This window comes from Maylandia zebra, linkage group LG9, assembly GCF_041146795.1.
Source record: "Maylandia zebra isolate NMK-2024a linkage group LG9, Mzebra_GT3a, whole genome shotgun sequence".
NCBI classification, from domain to species: Eukaryota; Metazoa; Chordata; class Actinopteri; order Cichliformes; family Cichlidae; genus Maylandia; species Maylandia zebra.
This window is the reverse complement of record NC_135175.1, coordinates 13,439,602-13,467,391: the sequence shown is the minus strand read 5'-3', so window position 1 is coordinate 13,467,391 and position 27,790 is coordinate 13,439,602. Positions and strand designations below refer to the sequence as shown.

Below are 27,790 nucleotides of genomic sequence, written 5' to 3'. Positions count from 1 at the left end.
TCATTAATGCAGCAGGGATAGCTTTAACCCCCAACCCCCACATCCTACACACATGCACATACACACTTATACACACACCTGGCTGAGGAGAGAGAGGTACAAACATGGAAGAGAAATAGATTTTTATATATATAAGGAAGGGATTATAGATTTCTGCAGCGGAGGTGGGAGGAATTCTACACTGTCAACAAAAAAAAAAAGATTTCCACAAATGGTACAAAGTTAGAGACATTTAACACAGAAATCACAGGAGCTTCTTGATTCATGTAAAACTGATGCCCCACTCTACTTGTTTTATTGTAGATTTATTGCCACATACAGAATGATGGTGCATCTTTTCCATTTCCGCATGATTTTTTGCAGAATATGCAGAAGAACAATGTTTAGATTCCTTGAAAAATGGCAGTACAACCACACCAATGCTGTTTTTGACTATCCCGTTGCTATATAATATCCTGTTTTCTAATACAAACCACAGATGGATGGTTAATGTCCAGAAATGTTTCAAATCATTTTTGGTTCCTTTGATCAAATCTGCAGAGGCTGGAGGGCGGGTCAGTGAAATAAACAGGCGTTCTGAAGATGTGGTATTGATGTGTGCTTAGTGATAAACTGTAGCCACTCATCATCTGTCTTTGTCTCTGTTGTTTGTTACAAGAACCCGCAAGGAAGGATTGCTCGTGTGTTTTGGTTAGATAGATGTCTGCCATATCTGCCATCATCTATAACACTAAATTACACATGGATATTACACTGATATGATGCGTGAAGTCTGTGACACAGTATCCACACCAGAGCATGGTTTCAGAGTGGAGTGATTTCATCAGCAAGGTCACTGGAGGTGTACCGCCTAAACTGTAAGATATTCACTGATTAATAACACTGATATGCAGTGATCACCTGATGAAAAGTCCCCCCATCGATTTAATATGCTTTATTTTTCTGTACTACTTCATTAGAAGTAGTACAGGTCCTGCTCCAGTAAGTTCCTCTTAAAAGAGTAAGAAAAAAAAGATCAGGCCACATATTAAAATTGATTTATTTCTCTTATATTTAAACACTGATCCCACTCTGAAATGAGATTTCTTAGAACATGAAACAAAGAACAGGAAGCAAAAGAAAAAGGGAGCGAGTTAGAAAGACGAATCGATGGAGTGTGAATTCAATTTGCTATCTGGGTTCCACGTCCAAGACATCTGTCACACAAGCGGATTGGTTTGATTGGTGTGAGCCCATCTATCAAGATGGCTTGTCTGCAGTTAGTAAATTTATATTCCCTCAGGTCCCATCCTCCATCAGTGGTTACTGTGTGGCCAGGCCAAGGCTGTCAGCCAGCATGGTCATATCTTATTTTAAACCTCAGTAACTTATCTGCTCTTCTCTTCTTTTGTGTATGAATTCGCCCGTCTGCTCATCATGCATCCGCTGAAGCCTCCGTATCCAACTGTTTGGGTCAAAGATCCCTTTGAAATAAGGTTAATGCGACCCTTTGTTGTACAGGTGATGAGAAAATGCTAACAGGAGATCATAACAGCATGCTGTTTTTTCCACTATAGTACAGCATAGATACACATGGAGAATTTGCATAAAAGTAAGAATATATTTATTTTTTCTAGGATAATTGGTTTTGTTAAGTTTAATAGGACGTTTTAACTGCAGCTGCTTAAATTCCTGATGATTGTTCACTAAATCGTAGCAGTTACCGAGTCACAATAAAAGATCCAGGATCTGTAATTTGAAGCCAAAATGGTGTCTTGTGTTACTTCTGTGAGTACAACAGGCAAATTGCTTAAACATATCTAAAAGCCTTTAGCCTGTAAACAAATAGGCAAACACTTCCCTGTGACCTAAACGCTACAAATAACGCTGGTCTGTTGAGTGCAGCTGAATGAGATGAGTCTAATTCATTACCCACTGTGTTGCAGCACTGCTGATTTTTATTCCTCTAGCCGGTTGGTTAAATTAGCCTGAACAGTTTGACTATAATGGGGACAACACCAAAGGAATTTAGAGCAGCTTCCTGATATTATCCACCCACAACCACATACTTGGTGGTATATGAACACCCACCTGCAAACACAAACACACTCACATGCACACCACTGCTCTCTCACACTATATCACTGCATCACAGTGCTAATAATCCAGTGTGTTTTGGGTGGGTTGACTGCATCTCTATTAGTGCCAATTTGGCATGACCTTTCCGCTCTTGCTATCTCAGCGCTGGCTTTGTAATCTCCGCTGGCTGCCCCCCATCTTGGCCACTTATCATCACACTGGGATTAATAGAAACATCTTTTGTAATTACAAAAATGCTGCTGTTGTCGTGCCGGGTCCTGTCAGATGGTTAAACGCGTGCCAAACCATTAATTCACTAGTAAAGGCCTTAGCACTACCCCACAGTAAAACACAGAAATCTAGTATTGATCTTCATAAAGGCGTATACTCAGCATTTTATCTCCTTGCTCTTCTCTGGCAGACCAGTGTGGTTATTGATCTTCATAAAGGCAGTATTTTGTCGTTAGGCGAGAAGCGGAGGAGACAGTAATGAAAGGTTTTTAACCTGCGTGTTCAGGGGATCGCAGGACCACTGGTCAGGGCTGCAAGGTGCTACATGCAGCAGATTTTCAGCTGCACGGCCACAGGGATCGATAGGGATACATCTTTGTCTGATTACTGTGATGTACCGGCACTTTGTGTGAGTAGCCTGGGTGTGTGTGTGTTTGGATGTTACAGTAATAGCTGATCATTGGATCAGCATTATTTAGACTTAAAGGAATAAATAGGGTTGACCTCAGAGATGATATAGTTGCTCCCACAGAGACATCCTAAGACTGTTTACTTCAGCCACTGGCCTAAGCAAGTAAGTCACAGATGTGACCCCAAAACAAGTGCCTTTCAACTTTGTATAGCATGGCATACTATAAGCTGATGGGCATTCATGAGAAATTTGCTTCTTCAGACGTATTAAAGCCAAATCCTGCTCTAGCCATTTTGGTACACTAGGGAAGATCAACTGGCAGCTTTGGGGCTGAAAAACACCCCCAAAAACATCAAACTCCAATGTAAAAGTGCCAAAGCCAGAGTTCATTACTGAGCAGATGCCAGAAATGAACAAATTCACAGCCAACCAGCATTTTTGGTCTCTATAGCTGTTTGATCTCCACTAACACTCAAATATAACCATTGTTACTGGGTGGTCGCAATGAGCCACACAATTCATCTAAGTTGACTTGAGTCACTGATTAGTCATGATGGCTTGCTTCATACTTAATTTTGCTAACAGACCATCCAAGAAGTCTATGCTCAGGTCTTTTCTAGTGTCCAGACCACCATAGTGTCTGGAGATCCACCGTGCTGAACACTTCACCCTCATATCTACATAGATTCAATTCAAATTAATTCATTATTATTTATGTGAGCACTTAGAAAAAAGGAGAAAGGATTGGCTATAAGGTAATGTCAATGTGAAAGGTTTAAAAAGTGACGTAGCGTGGATGAGATTCAGTACAAAATCCTGCTGATAATATGTCTTTACTTGACTGATGTGTTGAATTCGGTTCAGAATGACATTCACGTCTGATGGAGTCTATTTACTACAATGAGCTAATTACAAAACTAAATTCTGCAGGAAAGCAAGTAGATAATGACTCAGTGTAAGAATGCATAGTATGATGTCAACAGCAGCATTCATTATAACTAAAAACATAATTTAATAGGAAATAGCATAAATAGTTTAGTTGCTATGTTAGAAACAGCGGGAAAATCTACAACAATAAATTCAAATTTTCTTCCTTCTTGAATCTTATATGAGCTCAGTTTTAGGTCTCTCTCAATAAATACACATTCCCAACAAGCCATAGAAACACAACTATTCTGCATGCCAAGTATGTTTTTAGAGACTTCCCCCACCCCCTAATCATGCATAACTGTCACATGTGACTTATTACACATCTGTCTGTGGCTGCACGGTGCACCAGATGCTGCAGTTAATGCCACACCTAACCTTCCGCCATTAAGTCGGTATAATAAAACCCAAGTGGAATTTTCCACTGCCAGCCTGCCTTCCTCTGTCACCGCTGTCCAGTACTGGGAGAAGCCTGTAGGGGATAGCCCAGACAGGATATTAATGGGTCCCTCCAAAAGTCAGAAGGCCTGACAGAGCCCTGTTTCATTGTCACCTTGCCTTGGAGGACGAGGAAAAACTTGCAAAGCTTATTAGGTGAATAGAGCTGTTTCTCACTCTAACTTACTCGATCTCTGCCTCGCCGCTTCATTAGACTGTCTTACATCAGAGACCCGCTCCTGTCCCTGTTTCCTCACCACATCGCCACACTCACTTCCACACGCACTCACACACACAGGGTGACATCTCCCACCTAATCAAGTAGTGGATTATCTTGTCCTGATAAATTGGAGCTTGTAACACTTGAAAGGTCCTCTTGGAAGAGTGCCTCCTCCCCCTGACAGCTAGATCGAGCCCCCAGGGAGCAAGGAGAGAGAACATTGCCTGGTAATGATTTGTGGTAAATCGGACAAATGTTTTTGGAGAGACCTCTTTCAAGCAAGGAGCTTGATGAATTTAAAGAATGTGAAGAAACTCTGGAAACCTCAAGAGAAATTTCTGATGTGAAAATTATATGTTATGTGTGCATAATTATTTTTTTTTTGAATGAAGTTGATAAAAGTGATTCAACTGCCCACAAGATTTTAATGAATCTTTTAAAGAAAATGAAAAATAAAGTCAGACAAATATGAAGGCCAAAGGAAACTGAAAAGAAAGTCACTTTTTAGGAGATATTTCTTTTATCATATAATTTTGTTATCTTTACATAAACTCTTATATGTTAAAAACAGAACAAGATCATTTTCCCCACATGTCACTACAGACTGAAGAATAATTTTTCATGGCCCAGCTTATCATTAGCTTATCCAGGCATGGCTGCCATATATAAGCAGGGGTTAAAGTGGCATTTGCCAGGGAGAATCCTAAGATCTGCTATAGCCATGTGGTGGTGCAGCACAGGGAAAAGAATCACATAGGGAATAAAAATGCAAATTTGCATAGTGAACTCCAAGTAGATTTGTTTTCTTTGCATACAGGATGTGATCAGCTGACCTTGGATGCTGCTGCTCTAAAGTCTCCTGCTTCTTGTAGATTTAATTGAATTAACTGACATATATAAGCAGCCCAATCAGATCAAACTTAAATGTCTGCTGCTTTCAATATAACATAACATTGACCATGAACACCACAGCCTGCTCTGCACCACTCCAACCCAGCATTGTAAACCTTACACAGTACTGAAAACGAATTAATTTAGCCTCCATCAAGGAGTACTCAAGGACCCTTCAATTTATCTTTCAAGTTTTTTCAGAATGTAAAAAAATATAACTTCTGCAAAACATCATAGACGCTGTCTGACTTATCAAATGTCACTGTGCTGTTTTTATCTTTGAAAATAATCTCTTCTTCCTCTCCTGTCCTCTCTTACTGACGTCTTTCTCCATCTCTTAGACTGAACTGATCACACATTGTTATTTTGTTTTCTCCCTGGGAAATACAGTGTTTGCAGACACACTGTGGTCCAGACTGCACAGAAACATTTGGTGTTTAGAAGTATTTGTTGAGTTGTTTGAAAAATTTATAGTTACCTGCCAATTTAAATGTTTCTCAGATATGCTTGCTGATCTAGTGTTAGCCAAAGCCCTCAGCTAAAGGACAAAGTTCCACAAGTACAACTTTATTGACATGAAATCATGAAATCATAGTGACAAAAAAAACAAAAACAAAAGAAAAGCATGGGTTGTCATACTTAGTACTATGCAAGTATCTCCATGACATCAACTGGAAACAATGCCAGACAGCAGCACTCAAAAAATGAACTCTCTTTACAGTACTATGTATTAAGCTAGGTTAGCTAGCTTAATGAAATTTTGTTACCAATTAATCAAAGGTGCTGTTCTGGATAATTCTGGTCCACATTAACCAACCCAGTATCACAACATACTGTGTACAGATGTGTATAGACACGCCAGTCCACCGTGTTCATGTCACTTGTCCATTTGGCTATTCAAAATTTGAAATGTACACCCACGCAGAAGTTGCATTACCGGCAGAAGGAGATAATATATTTAAAGCCAAGAAGCTGAAGTGCAGAAAATGTATGAAATACATTGCAGGGTCCTTAATTGCTGGAAACGATTAAGCTAGGCAGGCTAGGCATATATATATATATATATATATATATATATATATATATATATATATATATATATACTAGGGGTGCAACGATACACAAAATTCACGGTTCGGTTCGATACTTTGGTGTCACGGTTCGATATTTTTTCGATACAAAAAAAAATGTTCATACCTTTTTAATTTGTCATTTATTAAAATTATAAATATATATTTTAACTCAAAAGTACAGTTTTTAAATTTAACCCTAACCCTTGTGCGTGTTTTTTATTTTGACAGCGAATGCGCACCTGCGGACCACTTATGTGCAGCCCTGGTTATTTAGCTCGTCATATTGCAGCCACAGAAATTCTTTTGTCCATGAAACCATAAAGCTGCACTTTCTTTTTGCCTTATAGTCTGATTTGTCATAACTTCTCCGTTTTGTGGTAAGCTTTTCTTTGGCTGTCACTTCTTCACCCTGACCCGTCTTATTTGGCTCAGCAGAACAAAAATATATATCTGTCTGTGAAGGTTCTCAGTCATCCAGGTCATCGTAGTCAAATATATATGCTGCTGCTTTTACACACGCACTCACATAAGCTCAGCGATTCTCTGCGCGATCAACCTCTCACATGTTTAAGCTTGCTGCGGGAGATTTCACTTGTCATGTTTGCATAGTAAGCTAACGATTGATAAGACGATGTCAGAGGAATTGGTGCGCAAATTATCATCACTCACCAATCAGTGCTGTCGCTCTCTATACACAGTTCGCGCTATTGCAAAGTGAAAGCAAAAAACAAGCGCAAATTCAAACACGATTTCAATATGCCACATATTGACAGTGGCTCACCGATGCCAATGACATAATTACCCAGCTACATTTCCGAAAGAATGCAAAAGCATTGACATATATTTTTCCTTCCTACAATAGCCCGAAGGGCAGGGCAGAGATAGATTTTGGTAGCCCGACTGGAAAAATCGCTATCCCCAGGACGTCGGGCTAGCGATATTGCGAGCCCTGTATCTGATTGAGGAATCACTCATCTTTGGAAAAGAGAGTTTATTACAGAGAAATGTCTCTTTCCAAAATAAAAGCTATACTATACGCTTCTTCTGGGCTATATTCTCAGCAGCATATTAAACATATCAGGTCCCCATAAGGAGAATCATGTGCTAACGGCTGTCTAAATGACTCGGGTAAAGTTTGTAGCATGCTTGTCGTTTTTGTCTGCTTCCACTTGTCTTTGCACTAGGATGATGTCGGCGTAAATGTGCAGTCATATTCGTTGTGTTCCCACTAGTGCTTTCAGGTTAATCTCGTTGAAATGACCTTAACGCCACAACACGGCAAATCTCCATTAACGAGCTACCCCTGATCGCCCCGTGCATGGGGCTAGACGGCCAACACATTAACGATCTAACTGCGCTAACACACTAGTTCCCACCCATGTAATTGAGCATTGCGTGGCACATCCAACATACTGTTTTACTTTTGTCCATGACGCGCTTACCTTCAGGGTCATACGTCACATGAAAACCAAAATAGTTCCAAACGCCACATCTGAATGAGGGTGGGGGAGGTTCAATTTGCCATGTTGCAAGGAGAGCTTAACTTCTGTCTCGCTAGCTTGCCCTGCGCTCTTCCTTCTGACTATGCTGTCTGTGTTGAGCGCTCAGTGGATCTGCGCTCGACAGTGCAGCCTAGGCGGAGTAGTCGAACGCAGATTCACTGAGCGCTCAACACAGACAGCATCGTCAGAAGGAAAGTTGATAAAATAAATTACAAATTTTGTATTGTTCGATACATATGCATACCGAACCGAAAGCACTGTATCGAACGGTTCAATATCGATACGAATATCGTTGCACCCCTAATATATACATATATATACATGTAATGTCTGTTTAAATGCTTTCCTTTGATTATTTTCGTGTTGGCTTGAATTAAAATATTTCCCTCTGCTGTTACTGCACCTTACTGCAACTTCTGCAAGCGGGACATTTCACGTTTTGTAGAGGCATAGCGTGATGGACACGGTGGACCAGCGTGCCTGTTATACACTTTGCATGATATCGGGTTGCTTTAACCCCTGATAAGCATGCTTCAGGGACTTAAATCCTTATTTGAGGAAAATAGTCTAGAATCCTTGCTATAGTTTTTGTTTTTGCCCATAATGTCATTAAAGGGATGTGTTTTTTTAATGTTTAAATATTTGTGTGGGAACAATGGCCATAGTAAGGGTTCAGTGAGAAAAATAGTAGTTACTTGATGCACCTAATTATTTACACAAGCTTCACAATTTGGTTTGCCAAGTGATCAAATTTTAGTGGCCACCTCTTTGTTCCACCTGGCAATAGGTTGTTGGCAGACTCTTAAATGATAAATGTGCAACACAAATCAGTGTGTCTTTGACTGCTTCTAATTGTATGCCCACTACTGAGACAACCTCACTCTTTTCCTGCTTGCCTTTCATGAATAGCTCATGTCTTCAAAAATCGCCAAATATCTTGGTGTTGCATGACATTTACAATTCAACTATTATATAAAGTTTTCTGAATAATCAACTCTGACAATGGCCTGATTTGTTCTTGTTAGTTGTTGTTGTGAGCAACATTTTTATTGCTTTCTCTTCTGCTCTTTGTTTCCTCTGTTCCCCTTATGTAGGAAAACCCTTACATGTGTAACAATGAATGTGACGCCACCACTGAAGAGCTCGCCCACCCCCCAGGGCTGATGTTCGACACTGAGGGCCGCAACCCCACAACCTTCTGGCAGTCCACCTCCTGGAAGAAGTACCCAAAACCCCTACTGGTCAACATCACTCTATCTTGGAACAAAACCATTGAGCTGACTGAAGACATTGTCCTCACCTTTGAGTCAGGCCGACCCGAACAGATGGTCCTAGAAAAATCACTAGATTATGGAAAAACCTGGCAGCCCTACCAGTTCTACGCCACTGATTGCTTGGACGCCTTCACCATGGAGCCCAAGACGGTACAAGACCTAACTCAGCATACCCTGCTGGACATTATCTGCACCGAGGACTACTCACGAGGGTACGTGTGGAAGAACGACAAAACTGTACGCTTTGAGATCAAGGACCGATTTGCACTGTTTGCTGGACCCCGGCTCCACAACATGGCCTCACTTTACGGCCAGCTAGACACGACCAAGAAGCTGAGGGACTTCTTTACCATTACTGATCTGAGAATCCGCCTGCTCCGGCCTGCCACAGGAGCAACGATGGTGGACGAGAACAACCTGTCCAGATACTTCTATGCCATTTCTGACATCAAAGTTCAGGGCAGGTAAGACATAAAATAATCTGTACAAATACTGTTTGATGGACTCAAGGCTGGATTACCAAAAACGAAAAGGGGGTTCCAACCCATGAGCCTCAGACTGCAAGGGACTTTAAAAAAGCTAGGTCCAGTGTTTGTCTTAACTTTGATAAGTGAGTCAGTTCAAATTTTCATATAAATTGGCAGTGAATCAGTTATCGGCCAGCAGGGGCGTAACAAAAAAGGTGCCCATATAGGTTAATCTAACAATGAGTTGACTCATTCATTGTAAGGATCCTTTTAGAATCGACTGTTTCATTTTTTTTCTATATTTTCTATATTCATTATTACAACTACAGTGCAGCTGCCAAGAAGTGAAGAAAATGTGTTGACTGTTGTCCATTCTTTCCAATTAGGCAGTGGATCTATAATGTTGTGCAGAGTTCACCAGTTGTCAGCATGTCTTAATTAACCAAGCAGCTTACAGTTTGCTGAAGCACTCTACTTTAGACAAGAATTCACTCAGCTGTCTTTTAGCCCACGGAGCACATCAGATGTAACGTTTCAGCCATCAGGTCACTGTACGCTGTAATTAGTGTTTGATTTACAAAGTCTCTGGAGGGTCATATAACATCAAAACAAGACTCCGCTGTAGTGTTAGCGCAAAGGTTAACGAAAGCTTCCCCCGCTTCGTGACGCTATACTACAAGAGTCAGTGAGGCGTCAACTTAAGTGGATCTGTTTTACACCGTGTAGTTTTTCAATTTAACAGACGTGAATGCGGTAGTGTGGGTGGAGGAATGAAGATTTAATTACTCATGTTTTGCTCTTCACATGTGAGAGACTCAGCTGTACAGAAGCACAGTGTGCAGAACGTCACAACAATTCGAGGAAATATGTGGAAGTGTTGAAGTCGGGCTGGCACACAGCAGTGCGTGTGTTGCAGCTTTTCTCAGCCTCAAGACAGACTTGGAAAGAGGACTAGAAATATAAACATCAGCAGTGTCCTGTTCAGTCTCATCAAATAATTGTTTGAGCCAGTGTAGTTGTTGGGGAAAAGTAAATCAAAAGTTCTGAATATGAGCATCAACACTTGATAGGAATTTAGAAATGGCGTCATTCTCATCATACTCGTGGCATTGCATGTTTGTGTGGCTCTGATAGTATTCACGTTATATTGCCAAATGCCTTATGATTCTCTAATTTGTTGATTTGCTTAATATGCTATTGAAATTGCCTACAAATATACTATGGATCGCTCTAATGCACAGTAAATGGGCAGGTACCCTTCAGCACAAAGGCTATGATAATGAATGCTTCTCTCAGAAATTGAATTTTTGACTTTTCTCGTGATTGAGAAGGTCATTCAGCAAAAATAACTGGAGGGAATTTACTAACACAAAAGAGTTGGACGTGGCATCCATTTAACACACGGTGAAATGAAGAGGGCTGTCATAAGAGCAGATTATTTATTCTATCTGACTAATCATGACCGAACTCATACATCGCTATGGGGCTGTATATTTGAGCAATGGCATTGCGGCACCGTTGGGCTGTGGTCGTTTAGCAGCCTGCTGCTTTTAGAGTGACGCTCGACTAAGAAATATTCCCCACTGTTTACCAAAGGTAACACACAGTTCAGCCATAATGAGATACACTCTACACAGAGAGGCTTCACTCTGCTCGCCCCCCCCCCCCCCCCCCCCCCCATGGCGAATCACTGCTCAGCTCCTTTCTCCATGCGCCGTAAACTAGACATAAGCTCCTTAACCCCCAGAATACAGTTCTGTGAGACGCGCCAGGAAAGTTTTCGCTGGGGCAGTGAGGTTGAATCTGGCATATTTTACTGTGCTGGACTCATCTACCATCCGCCTGGATCAGAAGCAGGAGTGGGTGTGGAGGAAAATACAGTAGGAGAGTTTGCAGATTTTCTGCCCTTGCCACAACAGTGCGAGAAACAAAGGAAGGAACCTAAGCTCTTTGCCAAAGTAGGTCAACCTAAAAATGAGAGAAGAAGCGCAGTTTTGCAGAAGCAGTCCTCTTTGCATCTTTAACATATAGCTAAAGTTGGTACAGGGAAGCCAGGAGTGTCATGCATGACCATTCTATTATAGCTGATTACAAGAAAGAAACAGACCAAAGGCACAAGGGACCGAAAAATCAATGCTGAGAATTTCAAATCAAACCAAGCATGAAGCTGCGAGATGGATGTGAACAATGCATTTTGGCTGGTGACTTAAATGAATTTGACACCCTCACTGTTTCATTGTATCAGCTAAGCTAAATGGATGTATGCAGAGAGACACTGTGGTGGGTTAGGGGGAATTTTCTAATTATCTACTGTATGACTTTGGAGTAATTGCTCAAACACCCTGCCCCCCTCCTTTTTTTTACAAGCTTTACAGTAACTACAGCCGTAGCCAGAGAGACAGTTTCACCAACTGTCACTCGATCTCCCCTTCGTTTTCCTTCCTCCTGCTTCTGATCAATATAGTGTAATTAAAGCTGGAGAAGATTCAGGCTACTAAAAGATCTCTTTCTGGCTATCGGTTTTTCTGTTTCAGGCCTGTATACATCAAACAGTTTTATATATATTTGTGTGTGTTTGTGTGTGTGTGCCAATCACATACCCACAAAAGCACTTCCCACTATCAAATCAAGAAAAATACAGCTAATAGGAAGAACTGTAGGTGGGATTTCTGGCACTTCTCTTTTTAATCACCGTCACGGTTTTTAATTGCCAAAATCTACCAGGACAATCCTTTTAGGCCAGAGATTTAAATAACCTCCCAATCTGGCAACAGATTGTTACAAACCTTTTTCCCACTGTCAGTGCATAAAATATCATTTAAGAACCATCATGAACTACTTTTCCAGCCTGTTTCCAACCTGCTTGTGTTAAGCAAATGATTTGATAAGTGAAGAGAAAGTTTGTTTTAACAATTTATCCCTCTGCCTGGAAGTTGTGATTCAATTTCCAGAGCATACAGGGCTCTAGAGTGCGACCAATTTGGTCGCAAATGCGACCAAATTTTTCAGTGGTGCGACTAAAAATAAATATTTGGTCGCACAGGTGCGACCAACTGTTCCGGTAACAAAAAAAAAATCTCTGTAACTCTCCGTGTGGTCAACAACAGACACACATTATGCCCCTATCGTGGACTAAACCAATCAGAGATAGTCAGGGGCGGGACCTCTCTGATTGGCCGTGGTCCAGTTGAAAGTGCAGGTGGAAGAGAGAGGTGAGTAGCTTGAATAAAGCGATATCAATTCATTAACGGATTCCACACAAAGACCTAAACACGGAGCGGACCCAACACATCAGAATCAGCTTCGTCTTTCTCGGCTTTCTCACCCGACGGCCTGAACACGGACACGCTGTCGGAGCTTAGCGATTCTTCGGGTCCGCGCTGTGTTTACGTCTTTTTGCGCTGATTCTGCGCTGCAGGTTTTGCCTCTCTCCAACCAAAATTCACCGAGCCTGCAGCAAAAGAAGCAGCAAACTGCGCTTCACATTTGATCAATGTCGTCATGAATTCCCTGTGACTTTTGCTGTTTTTCTTCCACCACGATAAAAATCCCACTTCCTGCACAGCTCTCTCTCTCTCTGTACTTCAGGAACAGTTTCCCGTCTCAAATCTGTTTTCTGCATTATTCATTCGCTTATTACCCACCAGTCTAGCGTTGTTTACAGCGCTTTTTCTTTTTTCACTTAAATGACCTCGGACAAGAAAGCCTAATTTCTGCTGTTCAATACTGAAGAAATTTAAATTTCTTAAAATTATGCAAAATTGCAGAATATTTTTAAGGTTATCTGCTATAAAAAGCCAGACCAGGAAAATCTCCTTCATGTTTTCCTGTGTTTTATTCTCAGTTACTTTCACACAAAGGCATCTGCTGTGATTTTCACAATTCTGATGAAGTCTCATGTGTATCAGTACTGATAAATGATCAGAATTATAATATTTCTGACTGTCTGAGGCTAAATTGAATCAAATCAGGACTTTGAGAACCGGAATTGAATGGATTATAGAAATCAGTGATGATACTCAGCCCTAGTGAGCAGCCTAGGCCTGAGAGAAGTGGATGTACTGTAGCTGTGGGTAATAAGAAAAGATGAAAAGAACTATTGATAACTTTTTTGTTAAGTTAAGGCCTGATCTGTCTGAAATATGCTGCAGTAAATGCACTGCCCAAGTGTCCCCTCTCCCCACGGCCTTTCAGCAGCAGACAGCAGCAAACAGGTCGTCAGAGGAGGCCAAGATGATGATTAAGTTTTTAACATTTTCTACAATATTGACAAAGCACTTTAAGCACAAGTTTGTTAGTTAATAATTTAGAAATTAATATTGTCTGTATGGACTTCCCCCCCCCCCCCAAAGAAAGTGCACATGTAAAACTGCGGTGTTAAGCGATGCGGTTGAAAAATTTGAGTGCGCCTAACTTTTGTGCCGGTACGCCTAAATTTTTAAAGTTAGGCGTACCGGTGCGCCCATGTCAAAAAGTTAGTCTAGAGCCCTGGCATATATGTGCAGAAATGGAAATATCATGGATCATTGGATTTTTTACATTTTTAATATATTTGTTTTTACTTTTTAAACCATTTAACATATGACCCTAAACTATGTATTACCTAAAAATCATTTTCATTGTACACTTATTGATGAATATGTTCAGTTAAAATAAGGACAAAAGGATTTTTTAACAGTAGAACCTTGAATTTTTAAACATATTAGTTTAGTTTTCTTTACAAATCATTCATTATTCAGAATTAATTAAGGAAAAAAAAACGCGGGGTCAATATTATTAGCTTACTGAAAATCTGATATTTTTCAGTGACCCATAGCACAAACCACTCCTGTGCAATGACCTGCTTTAACTTGTTCAAAGCTTGTAAAATCGCACCAAAAGTGAGGTTTATCTTCTAATTTACACACTATAAATAAATTGGCTTAGGCTTTGAGTTGTCACTTAAGAAGGGATCAAGCTAAAAACTAAAGAAATCAGTTTTGATGCTCATAAAGCAGGACATGGATATATAAATTTATTACAGCTTTTCAGATGTCACAGTGTCATCAACAGGACTGAAGTATTATCAAGAATTATAAAGAGAGCACCACCGTCCAGAACAAATCTGACAGTGGTAGAAAGCAAAAGACTTTAAAAATAAATTAGTGAGAGGTGTGTCTAATGACCACTGAACAACTGCCAAGACACGAATGAATGGCTTATCCAAGTCTAGAACTGTAGTCTCAAAGATGACAGGCCCAGAAGCCTGCACAGGAATGGACTGCCGGGCTGTGGAACAAGAAAAACTCCTCTTCTGCAGAAGACATGACTTCAGGCCACAGTGAGGTATGGTGAGGGAAGTGCATCCTTAGAATAGATGAGACTAAACTAAAACTCTATAGCCACAGAGATGCTGTTTGGAGAGACACAGGAGAGGCATACAACCCAGAAAACACCGCCTCGTAAAACATGGTGGTGGGAGTATTATGCTTCATGACGTCTGGAACTGGGAATCTCGTCAAGATGGAAGGAATCACCAAAGGAAGAAGGATATGGGAAGATATTAAAAGTAAACCTCAAGCAGTCAGCAACAACACTGGATCCAGGTCATCCTGAGTCTCCCAACACTACAGCGAACCAAAACACACATCATTCCTGGTGAAGAACTACCTCCAAAAGACCAAACATGACTGACCTGCACGGAGCCCTCACTTAAATCACAATGAAATTCTGTGAAGTGAACTGAGGACCAGGATTTCACGCCAGAAGATCATCAACTCTGAAAGACCTTGAGAGATTCACCTGGGAAGAATTGGGTGGGATTGCTCAGGGGACGGACCAATAGTTTGGACAACCAACATTTGGTTTCGGTGTCCAAAATTAAACATCCATCCATCCATTCTCTTCCACTTATCCTTGTCAGAGTTGCGAGGGGGCTATAGCCTATCCCAGCTGTCTTAGGGCGATTAGGCAGAGTACACCCTGGACAGGTCGCCAGTCTGCCGCAGGGCTAATACATAGAGACAGGCAACCATTCACACTCACATTCACACCTATGGGCAATTTAGAGTAACCAATTACCCTATCCCCACTAACTGCATGTCTTTGGACTGTGGGAGGAAGCCGGAGTAGATCCTTCTCTCTCTTCTCTCTCCAAAATTAAGCAGCATTTGGGAAATAGTTAGATTTTACTGCAGTGAGTCATTCAATTTGAATAAATCACTACAACGAGCAAACTGATAGCCGTGCGGTACTGTTGATGAACAAACCACATGACCACATCAAATACATGCTGCAGTTTGAAATTCACCTGCCATCTTACACTGTCACCATGTAATAAAGGTAACAAGTAAACAATCAGTGAATAAGTAAGTGAGTATACTAATTTACATAGTGCTATTCAAAACAAATACTGCATAAACTAAGTCTACTGAAGATATTTTTGATAAAGATTATTTCTTGTGATGCAATGATCCAACTTTTAGCTTCAACACAATATTGATATTATTGTTTTGGGTGTCTGCCGACATTAATTACAGATCCAAACTTTGTAAAATAACAGCACAGTCTCATTTCAGCTCTGTGTATGAGTCATTAGGCTAATGTATACTGTGTCCTTTACACTTGTGCTATTTTCTCATTTCATTTACCTGGGTTAAAAAAATAGGTTGTTCATTCTTAAGTTTACATTAATAAGCAAAGAATACACTCCACTCCAAATAAAGAAAATTTGGATTATAATCATTTCTGATCTTATATTAAATCATATCTGAAAATTGATTTTTTTTTTAACAAAACTGGCATGAAATTGATCTGTAGCAATCGTATTACTGTGCCCATTCTCACTGCCCACAGAATATAATCACGTCATCATGCCTTCACAATTTAGTCTTCATTCCCACCCACCCAAAGGAATATGTGTGTGTTTTTGGCATTGTTTGTGTTTGATGAATTGCTTTGAAACCACTGTAAATCTGCATTGCTGCACGTTTTGCAATAATTGTACATCACTTAGAGTGAGTTGTCGCTGCTATAGCGGTGTCATTACTGTATTATCTTTTTGGCTCAAATCCACAATACTACAAAAAAAATGGCAATGAAAGGAAAGCTTTTCATCTGTGGAATGCAGAAACACACCATCTGTAAGGGATTAAACACTTCATCTCTCCTACAGACCATAGGTCGCACTATTGCTGCATTATAATTGCAGTATAGTTCAGCCCGTGTGTGCTATGGATACAGCTGTTCCAACTACAGATCAGCAATTTGGTGAGTGATGGCTCCATCGAAACTCCCCTGAGGCAGGAATAAACAAGAAGTCGATCTGCTTTTTTTTTTTTTCGCTCTCTCTCTCGCTCCTTCTCCCTCCACAGTGCTTGGCTTGCTCTTAGGCCTGCCTGTAGTCGACAGATAATCTATTTGTGCTAATTTCATGTTTCTTACTGCCCACTTCCCCCTTGAATAAGTCATTTCACTTGTCTACCCTCTTTAGTCTCTCTCTGTCTCTTTTCCTCACTCTCTGCCGCCATGAGCATCTATTTACATCTAGCTGTGCTCTGCATTTCATCCATTTTTTTTTTTACCAGCATTCTACATTAGTCACTGTGTGGGAGAATGCCATGTTTGTAGGACAGGCCAAGAGACTGGACCAGATAACTTTGCACCATCTGTTAAAAAATCACACCACATGTTAGTTTGATGGCTGCAATCAAATGACCCAACGGCCTTTTGTTGGTTGAGAACGATGTGTTAAGTGAGCCATTTCAAGAGGTAATGAGGCTGTAAGACAAAATATCTAGTGTACGAGTATGTCTCTGTCCATGACGGTGGAGGGAGACTCATCAAAGAGAGACAAAGGAAGTATGATGTGGCTGTCACTCAAAGGCCAGAGCTGAGAAAATAGTGTAATCATAGACCCAATTCAGTTACATTTACAAGATACTGTGGTGTCTAAATTTAAATTATTTCCACATATAGGCCCATCTCATTCATTCCAAGCTATTGATTATTTTTATTTTCAACTAATCTGCAGCATATTAATGCAGACTCTTGCAGCAGCTTGGGATGCGGCTCAGTTTAACTGTTTCATATACAGTGTTGTACTCACAAGATACATTTGAGGTGTTTCGATTTAATCTGAAATAAAAAAGAAGCAGAATAAAGGAAACAAAGAAGAAGAGTTTTTGGAAGAAGTCTCATTTTTATTGTTAAATACACAAAAGTAAATAAATAGCACACAAAAAACACATTCAGAAAAAATTGACACATCTCAGGTTCATCAATTTATTGCAACCATGTTAACAACAAACATGTCCTATTGACCTTCATCAAGGCATGAGAGAAAAATATTTTTTTATCAGAAAAAAAAACTTTAATAGTTGGGGGCATTTTGAAAGAAAGATTTAACAAAGTAAGCATTAAAGATGAGGCATTAGTGGTTTTATTAGTCCTACAAATAACTTAGATATTTTCATTGTTCATTGTAAAGGTAAAATATATTTTAAAATACACTAATAAACAATGGGTAGAACGATACAAGAGAGCACAACACATTGTAATAATTTAATTATTGTAGAAGACCTGCAGTCTCTCTCATCCACCGTCCACACTGCCCTGCCTCAGTCTCCAGCCCTCCACCTCCTCTGCTCCTCACGCCTGAAATACTGTAAAATCTGGCTACTCTGCTTCAGATTTCACTCTTTATTTGTTCACCACACTCTGGACTCTGTGTTCAGTTCAGCTACACTTCCTGTGCCAACAACACAGCCAGCAACACGCCAGTTCTCCACACCTTCCATCACACACTGACCCACCCTGACCCACAACATCCATCCATGACCCACTCAGCCCTGCAGTAATTATTCATTTTTTTATCTAACTGCAGTCTCCTATATATTCATCTACCAATCGCACCTCCCTAGCTGTGGCACACTACATAATAAAAATGTGTATAACAGATACATGTTGCTAGGAAACCAAGCATGCCACAGATTTTTTTATCCCACACACTGGAGAATTCCTTATATGATGAATAAACACATTATAGGAAAAGTTCAATAGAATTCAGTTAAATTAGGTTTGATTTATCAAACAACATATCACAACAACAGTCACCTCAAGGTGCTTTATATGTAAGTTAGAGACGGTACAATAATATGGAGAAAACCCCAACAATCAGATGACCTTTAAGCAAGCACTTGGTGACAGTGGGAAGGAAAAAACTCCCTTTTACCAGGAAGAAACCTCTGACAAAACCAGATGCAACTGGCTGAGGGTGAAGGGAGGAGACAGCACAAAAAAGTAATGACTTATGAGATGGTTTATTTTAACAGAGTTAAGGGGTCGAAATAATCTGAAAAGTAACTAGTAAAATATTGACCTACTGACCCCAAGTTTTCAGATGAACTCATACCTCTTCTCGATAGTTCATAGTCACCACTCTGGAGACGTTTTTGTTTTTTCTATTTGGCCCAGCTTTAGCCTGCTTTAAATGGCTCTACAGTACAACGAGTTTACTTCTGGTGTGAGGACTGAGATCCACTTCATAGCTTAAAGGAAAATAGATATTGACATCTTGGTTGACAGCCATGAGGAAATGCTATGCTTTTGATGGGCCTTCATTTATCTCAGAAAGCCTCTTTCGCTCACATTATTATCTCGCATCTGTGTTCCCTCAGCTAGCTACCACACAGCCGCCGTTGCCTCTTTATGTCTCTCGCTTCCTCCGTCCATCAACACCAAATCACCTGTTGCTCCAGACTTCATGTCTTAGCCATTTCTTTACCTCCGTGTCTTTGATCCTCCTCCTTTAGTTCATCTCTAGCTGACACCCTCCCAGCTTGAGATTGCCAGGTTGAGGAGCTCAAAAGAAATTTTTATCAGTTGGAGCAGAAACTTTACTGTGCTGGAAGAATCTGCTTCAGAAGGCTGTAAGAGCTTTGAAAATTGTGCATACTAGATGTAAGGTTGTTTGGACAAGAGCATCTGAGTCTTTGGTACCAACCTGCAGCTGCAGAGAGGTGGAGGCAAGCAGGCAAACACTCACATACGCCTGCACAAACTAAATCCTGGTATGATTTATTAGCGCCACCTGTCCCTGTAAAGTATTTAAAAACTCAACAGATTCCTCGTCTTCTTCTCTTGCAGCTCATGCTGTGACATCTCCATTTTTAAACCTCTTGTTAACGTCAGTAATGAAAGCAATACTACTTGAGTGGAGCATTTAGTATTGACGGTCCAGTACCTAACATGTACCAGTCTGAAGCCAGCTGTCGTTGGTGTGTTCCCCTGTGAGCACTATTAATATAGAAAGTTACCTCCCATCCAATTAATCTGATATTCCCAAATGCAAAAACTTGCCCAAACACTACACATATGAACCGTGAAGGTAAAACAGAGAAGGGAAAGAGCAAGTTTGAAGGATTCGGCAGTGCACAGGCCACAGGAAGAAAACATATCGCGGCAGCAACAGCAGAGCATAGTGCATCGTATTTAGAGGCCACAGCTGTGTGAAGTCATCTGTATACAGCTAGTGGCAAAGTGTCACCACATCTGTGTTCTCTGTGACAGTGGACAAAAATGGAGATTATTCTTGGATGGTGAGACCAAAGTGTTGTGAGCAGTAATGTACCCCGTCAATCAAGGCTGCCTTAATTAACTGCTATAAAAGGCACTTGGTACATTTTTCATTTTTATTCTTTTTTATTTTAACTTATTTTCAGTTTTTTTTAAGGAATTCATTCCTGGTTGATTTGTTGACACCTGTAGTTACTGTTAGTGAGAGCAAGGATGGATGATTACTGCAAGTCACAGAACTCTGGAGGCGACAAAGGAAGCTGCTGCCTTTACAATAAAGACGTCAGTTACAATGTAACAAGTGTAACAATATAACAGTTACAAGGTAAATGTAATTATTAAAAAATACATTTTTCTAATGAGAGTAATGTCATGTTATCTGAACTATAGCGCAGCATTTAATGAAACACCTTGTCTCTACCAAAGCAGTCATTTTTCCCATGAATAAAACCTTTAGCATTACATGCTCATTCCATTCATATTCACCTATTTAAGACGTTTAGGATGTAACCTAAAACCACCGAAACCCCCAATTCTGAGATAACAGGTATCAAAACAGTGGTTATTAACTTCATGTGAACTCGGGCTTTCTGCTGCAGGATCACTGCACACTTACGCAAAAGGGGGGATTTGACATCTTTTGAGTCTTTTCTTTCAGCACAAAATGATTCAACTGACCACCGAATCTTGAGAGTCTGCCTTCAAAAGGAGAAAAATAAATACCCTAACTCATATTCACAGATTTATTTCAGTGCATTTCTAACATGACAGGTGCACACAGCCCTGTATCCTTGTCCTGATATGTTAAAGGTTAGACACAATGTTCAGCTCTGACACTGCCCCACAGAGTAACGAAGGAGGCGCGGGAATCGCTTTAGGTTGTCACGAGATCAAAGTGGAATTAATTTTATTGATTGACGAGGTATTCTCAGTGATAAATAGCAGAGAAATGTAGCTGATCAATTTTCTAATCTGTGTCCATGTAGCTGCAATACCAGCAGTGTGAAAAAAAAGTATTTAAAGCAGATTAGAAATAAGCAAGATGACATTTTTACATTTCTTACACAATCAGCTGAGTGCAAATTCCAGTGACAATGCACTACATGCATTTTATGCTGTTGTAATTTTAGAGCTGATGTACAGCTTAATAAGTTACCTAGATAAACCTAGATATGTTTATATAGATTTGGTTCATACAAATTTCCTAAATGGTGAACTTGAAGTGGGCTGTAAATAAAGATGACAGCGAAGTGAAAAGATGACTCTTCCATCCAACTTAAAAATTACAAATTAAAAATGAGGGGGCACCTTTATAACACTGCACACTCTTAGACTCAGTATCTCTCACTAAAGCTCATGCTACACCCCTCAGGAGAGGACAGACTGAGGATTAGACTGCAGACCAATGTCAAAGCACACAGGGAGGAAAAACTCAACAACAACACAGATCACCAGATTTACTATTTGAGTAACAAAGAGATCAAATCACGAATACAGTCCTCCAATGAAACACTAGATTTAAAAAAGGATCAACACTGGCACAGGCTCCACACACTCTGATAAACACACCGAGCAGTAAGGTTTTACATTATGCAGGCACCAAGTGTTTGAGCTGTCCACCCAGGGACCGATGGTGAGTATGAAGGCCATATCCATATAATTTTCATACTCATCAAACCATTCAGTGCCCTGAGGACAGGGGCTTTGTCGTCCTCCAAAAAGGTGATCTTTCTAATGATTTACAGCTGTCATTCCTTTAAACCATGCTAGTAAGATGCCCCACCCTGAATACCACCATATCACCTTACTGAAGCAGTTACTGGTTTTCTTTCTATATATATATTTTTTTTTTTTTTTTTTTTTTTTTGCTGGATCCCTTAGTCCAGAAAAATCACATCAGTTACAAAGACCTTGAAAAGTGAAAAAAGGAAAAACTGTATCTATTGTGTGTATGTACACTTTTGGGGTTAAAAGCAGCATTCGGGCAAAATTTGAAAACACTTTAATACAGTTTTGTTTGTGAATGAAAGGAGGGTGGTATGGGGAAGCCTAGAGCTCACAGGTTGAGACAGGACACGGGGAACACTGGGAGACTGGGCATACAGCACATGTAAGCACAGCATAGCTTAAACAATCTGAGGCGAGACTGAACAAAAGTCACAGTTTGGCCATTAGGAACACGTGGACGATTGAACAATGGGGTGGAAAATAGAGTGTGGAGTTGTGATATATGTACTGCAGGAGCCTGACTGGTAGATGAGTCACAGGTGTGCAGGTGAGTCGGGAGCAGGAGAGAAATGGGGGGCCGTGAGAGAGCGGACAAACGGGCGACCGAGAAGAAACACAGTGAAAGGTAAAACCGCAGAAACACTGGGACATCAGGAGCACAGGTGGGACCACAACATTTCCACGTGTAAAGTGTCTTTTACCAAGTACAGCTTCTTTTCACTCCCTTTCAAACCTCCTCTGTCTTCTCCCTTCAGTGCCTACCACTTGCACATACAAATAACTGGATGAAAGAAGGATGGATTTTGACTGCTTAGTCTCTGTTTGCTGAATAGCCCCTTTCCAAAGACAATCCAGCTTAAACCTATTGTACTGGACTTTCATAAGACCCCTTTTTTATTTTATTTTTTTAATAACACAAACAGCAAAGTGTTTGCCTTCTGTTGTTCCCCATCTGAAGTTGTTGCAGCTTAAGCAGAATTTAAAAAGAGGGCAGCCTATAGAAATCTCTGTAGGTGTAGTTTGTGTGAGGAGAGTCAGTCAGGTGAAAGTGCAATCTTTGCTTTTGAGATAGTGCTTTCAAATTATTGCTGATGTTTGAAGCGGATTGCTATAATGAAAAAATCTTTCCCGGGTCAGCTGGTAGTGACATACATAAAATACACAAGCATAAAATGTAATTCAGGTTTTAAACAAACTACAAAGGACATCATTCAAACCTCTGAACAGTCATGGGGAGTGCATTACTTTTGCAAAACAGTTTCTTATGATAATTATATTTCATTTTAGTCAAGTCAGCTTTTAGCTTATTTAGCTTCCACAGTGGTCAGAATTAGAACATATGCACAATGACCACTTCATTAGGTACACGTGTCCGACCACTCATTAATATGAATTTCTTACCAGCCAATCACATGGCAGCAAGTCAGTTCATTTAGTCATGTAGACATGATCAGTGCAACCTCTGTGCTCATTTCAGTCAGTATGGACCAAAATCTCTCATTGTTTCCAGGACTTTGTTCAATCTGTTTGCCATGAAGCAAAAGGGGGTCCATCCCCTTTTAGCATGGTGCACTTAATGAATTGTCCCGTGAGTGTATATCAACATATTCTCTTTCTTACTAAAAACAGCTGATGCTCATATTTACTATATGCATACCAAAACAAATTGTAGAAACAACGGATTTAATAGCAGAGCACAGTTCTGTCCAACTACAGGATGAAGTACACTCAAAGCTTCTTGCACAAAAAAATCAAGAGCTAAGCCACCGTTTCACTGACACTGAACCCACAGAAGGTGCACGAGCCAATCCGTTCTTTTTATCACAGGCCAGAGAAATCAACCAAGTCCACAGATATGAGGAGCAAAGCGACAAGTGACATGAAAGATTATATCAGCAGAACAGAGGACAGGAGGCACCTCGCCTCGACAAATCCTTTTCTCGTTCTCAGGGATGCAGCCACATTCATTTTTTTACTTTGAAAGATGACATTAACACGTCATACAAAATGGATCGTGTGTTAATTTCCGTGCGTATATATAAAACTGATTTTTTTTGACTGAAAAATATATGTCTTTACAAATAGTGTACTCTTTATATTGCAGCACTTGCAGGATTTCTACTATTAAGACCAGGTGTGTCTTTCATACATATGCGTGTGCATTTGTGTGAGCAAATGTGCCAGGCAATAGCTCTCCGTTATTGTTCTGCGTAAATCCAAATCTAGTTCAATGGGAATTTTACCTAATTCGCACACATACACACACGCACACATATCAAGAGAGATAATGCAGTCATTTTTTAATTCCAGCCTGATGAATAAATATAAATACTCCCATACAGATGATAAACTCAAAGGGTTTACGGGCGTTACATTAAAATCTCGACACTGTCATTGAGTGTGCAGTCAGACATTTTTCAATCTGATTTCTCATAAAACCATCTTATCCTCAAGCCAGGTTTTTTTTCCTAGAAAAGGGATCTTAGTGCAGAAACCAGGCATATCAGAGACATTTTTCTCTTCCACACCGTCCACCGAGCGCATTCAACATTCATGCGGTGACCCATTTCATTAATGGAGAGAGCCTTTTTCACCATGTCTCCTCCCCTTCTTCTTCGGCTGCAGTCGTCCTCATAATCGGCCCTCCTGTCGGGGTTTCATGACTAATCTGCTCATTGACCTCTCGTTCACTCGCAGCCACCTCCACCACACTGATGATTCAGTAACCGCTTTGAAGCTATTGACAGGGCAGTTATTGACACTTGCATCAGGAAAAACATTCGGAAAAAAATAAAGGGCAAGTTTAAATACACTTCTGTGTTTAACTGTAAATCATCATGCAGGCATGTGCAGAAAATGTAGTTGTGTTAGATGGTTTAAAAAATTAATTTAGATTTGATGTGACCAGATTTTATGTGTTATAAAGGCCTGTGCTGGGCCATCAAGTCTAAAACTTAAAACCACAGCCCTTGACCGTTTGTGCTTCGTAACACTCACTGTGTTGCTTTAACGTGAATGTGTTAGAGGTTATTTTTTATGCCATTCCTCCCACTATCTGCAAGCGACTCTGCAAAAATTAATTTCATTGGCACTGAATTAAATTCACCCTGTTTCCATTTATCCCCGTCCCCATCTCAGTTTATCCCCATATCTCTAGGAAATACATTCATATCGACTCGATGCGTTACCTGAGTTGCTGCTCAACAGTAATGTTTAGTGCGTGATTGGCCAAGCAGCAGGGATGCCGCATGCATGCAGTGGCAGCATGTATTGAATTTTAAAATCCTTCCAGAAGACATTAAAAAAATAAAGTATTTCAAAAAACATTTTTTTCAGGGTGTAGTGGATGGACTAAGATACTGTTTTGTCTGGTAGGGTTGGCTCACAAAGCAGCACTTTTAAACAGTATCCACACATCATTGTAAGACAGCGCCTACTTACAGCTACATGACAGTCCCAAATAGTCTCTCAGAGTTATTCTTATAATGACTTTCTGACTTGAAAATAGCAAATGTGAGACTTTGCAACAAACATGCTAATAAACTAAGAACTTAAAGGCGACTGAGACGCTCATTATGACCTCATTGAAAGAATGTGATGATTAGTTCTACAGTGGTACATAATCTGAAATAGCAAAAAGAGTTTTGCTTCATTTTATCAGTCAGACCTCCCACCGAGCTAGCCATATCGGCATAGGCGACATGAGAAGAGAGCCTCGTCAGTGAAGAAAACACCATATGGCTGTATTTCCCCCACACAAGCTGGAGCAGATACAGCATTTCTAACAGAGGGAGAACTGTTGACAGCGTCGTCATACTGTTTCTGTTTGTCAAAATCACCTCGATCGCAAATAAATACACACAGCAACAGCGGCGTGTGCATTTCTGTGGTAAGATCCAAAACCTCCCCGAGCAAGATATTTGATTCTGATCTGAAGACGACAGGGAGTGATGAATAAAAACTGCCTGATAATGGGATCATTGAAACATGAAAAGCCATTCTGAGCGAGTTATCTTTTGCGGAGGCCAGTGAATGTAGGTGCTCATTATGTATTGCCATCTGATGGTGCTTTAGCCTTCAAGCAGAATGGGAATGCACAATAGAGCTGCAACTAACAAAGGAGGAGGAGAATGCATTCAAACAAAGAAAAAGTGTCATATGGAAAGTTCCAGATTTCAGTTCTTTAGGAAGGTACTGTAACTTTTTGCAAGGTAATGACTGAGTGATGGTTTGGGCTAACAGCTGTGATTGAAGGTGACTGTGATGTTAGGTGATGGGGGTTAGAGACAAAGCATATTTTATATTTTATTTCTCAGCTGATTACCACCATGGCAGCATAAATATTCTTTTATCTCTGGTAAATGATTTCGCTTTTAGAGCAGTTGAGATAATTTGGAAATGAATAATAATTAACACTTTGCAATATGCTGTTTAAAGTTATAAACATATACTGTATTTATTGTGTGTGTTTAAGAACTGGTTGATTGGATATCTGAATGTGAAAACCATTTATAGATTTCAAATATAACAGAATTAAAGAAAACCAAGATTGCTACTGTAGTTAATAGATAGTTCAAGTAGTCCAAGTTCCAGCAGGTCTCTTATATCAGTGCCAGCCCACACCAGCAAGTACACCATTGGCAAACCAATAGCTGTTTAAGCTACATTAGACTGCCCACAGTGTCAACACATCTACAAGCCACTTTGCAACCCACTTCCATTCTAGCTTTTTCAATCATGTCTGGCTTAATAGATGCCCTATCTATTGTCACTGGTGCCGAATCTGTTCCGTGCTGGGGTTTGTGGCTGCTTTCCCCACTTCCAACTCTGCACGCACACACATGGAAGTGTGGACAGCACACAGTGGGAAGGTGTACTAGCCACACCATGCCTCCCAAATAAAAAAGAAGGTCAGACCACACCAATGCAATCAACGTCCTTCATGTGGTAGGTGTATCAAGCGATTTCTTCATGAATGTAAATACTGTACAGATGGTTTACAACAAGGTGGAGACCAGTGGTTACACTCAAGGTTCGACACCTAAAAGAGCCTCCACAGCTCTGAGAAAGATTCTTTGGACATATGAAACCTAGATGAACCTGGTTGATGGGAATGATGGAAAGAATAAAGTATGGAGAAGGAGAGAAACAGCTCACAATTCCAAGTGCAATGTACAGAGGCAAAATGACAAAAAAAAAGGTGTTGTTGTTTTTTTACTTTTGGATCTAATTTTATACATTTCTGCACATTTTTTCCATGTAAATTAATTATTATCAGAAAAAAAAATCCTAAATAAATAAATAAATACTAATAGTTATAACAATAATATTGTGCAAGATTTTTGTGAATATTCTGAGTATTTTTTTCGAGTCCGACTTTGGCATGATTTCCACTGACCAAAGAGCGATTACAGATTTCAGCTCATGTTGTCATTGGTTGTGTGTCTGTGGTGCTGAACGGACAGCTCCCATAAAGTGATCCTAATAGCATTTTGCTTGTGCTGTTCAGCTGTTGTTTGTAAAAATGTCCCTTTCTACTTTCATTTCTTTTTTAGTTTTATCTAGAAATACCTTCTAATACAGTGTCCTTGTGTGTAGATTTGCAATCACAAAGCAGAGTCAGTCAGATAGTTATATTTTGATGTATGGCTCAAATTATCTCCTCCTCACACCCACTTTGTTCTTATACTTCCGGCTCATTCGGGAAGCCCTGCGATCCCTCATTTCGCTCACTGTAGATGATTGCGCTACAGGTCTTTCAGGGGATTTTCTTTTTTAAGAAGCGAACATAGTAACCACCTGAGCTACTAATGACCCTCACCCCGGATAAGGAGCAAAGTGTACTAAGACTTAACCCCTCTGGAAAACTGTCAACATTTTCTGTAATTACACCTGCTCTTTGGGTCTTACCCTGGTTTCAGATTATGGCCCCTAGTGGGTGTAGCCGTGTGAAGTGTCTGCTCCAGACACCGGGATTAAATAACAAAGAAGAGTGTTGCCAAAGTTTAATGGATA

General features: G+C 40.2%; 1 protein-coding gene across 7 annotated transcripts in view; it reads left to right on the top strand.

The window, feature by feature from the left end:
• Window positions 1–27,790, top strand: part of ntng1a (netrin g1a) — a 129,273-nt gene that overhangs the window by 52,738 nt on the left and 48,745 nt on the right. For all 7 annotated transcript variants that reach the window (XM_012924215.4, XM_004569509.5, XM_004569510.5 and 4 more), the window contains exon 3: window positions 8,847–9,490. In XM_012924215.4, coding sequence (XP_012779669.3) covers window positions 8,847–9,490 — 644 coding nt within the window. The remainder of the gene's footprint in view (window positions 1–8,846; window positions 9,491–27,790) is intronic.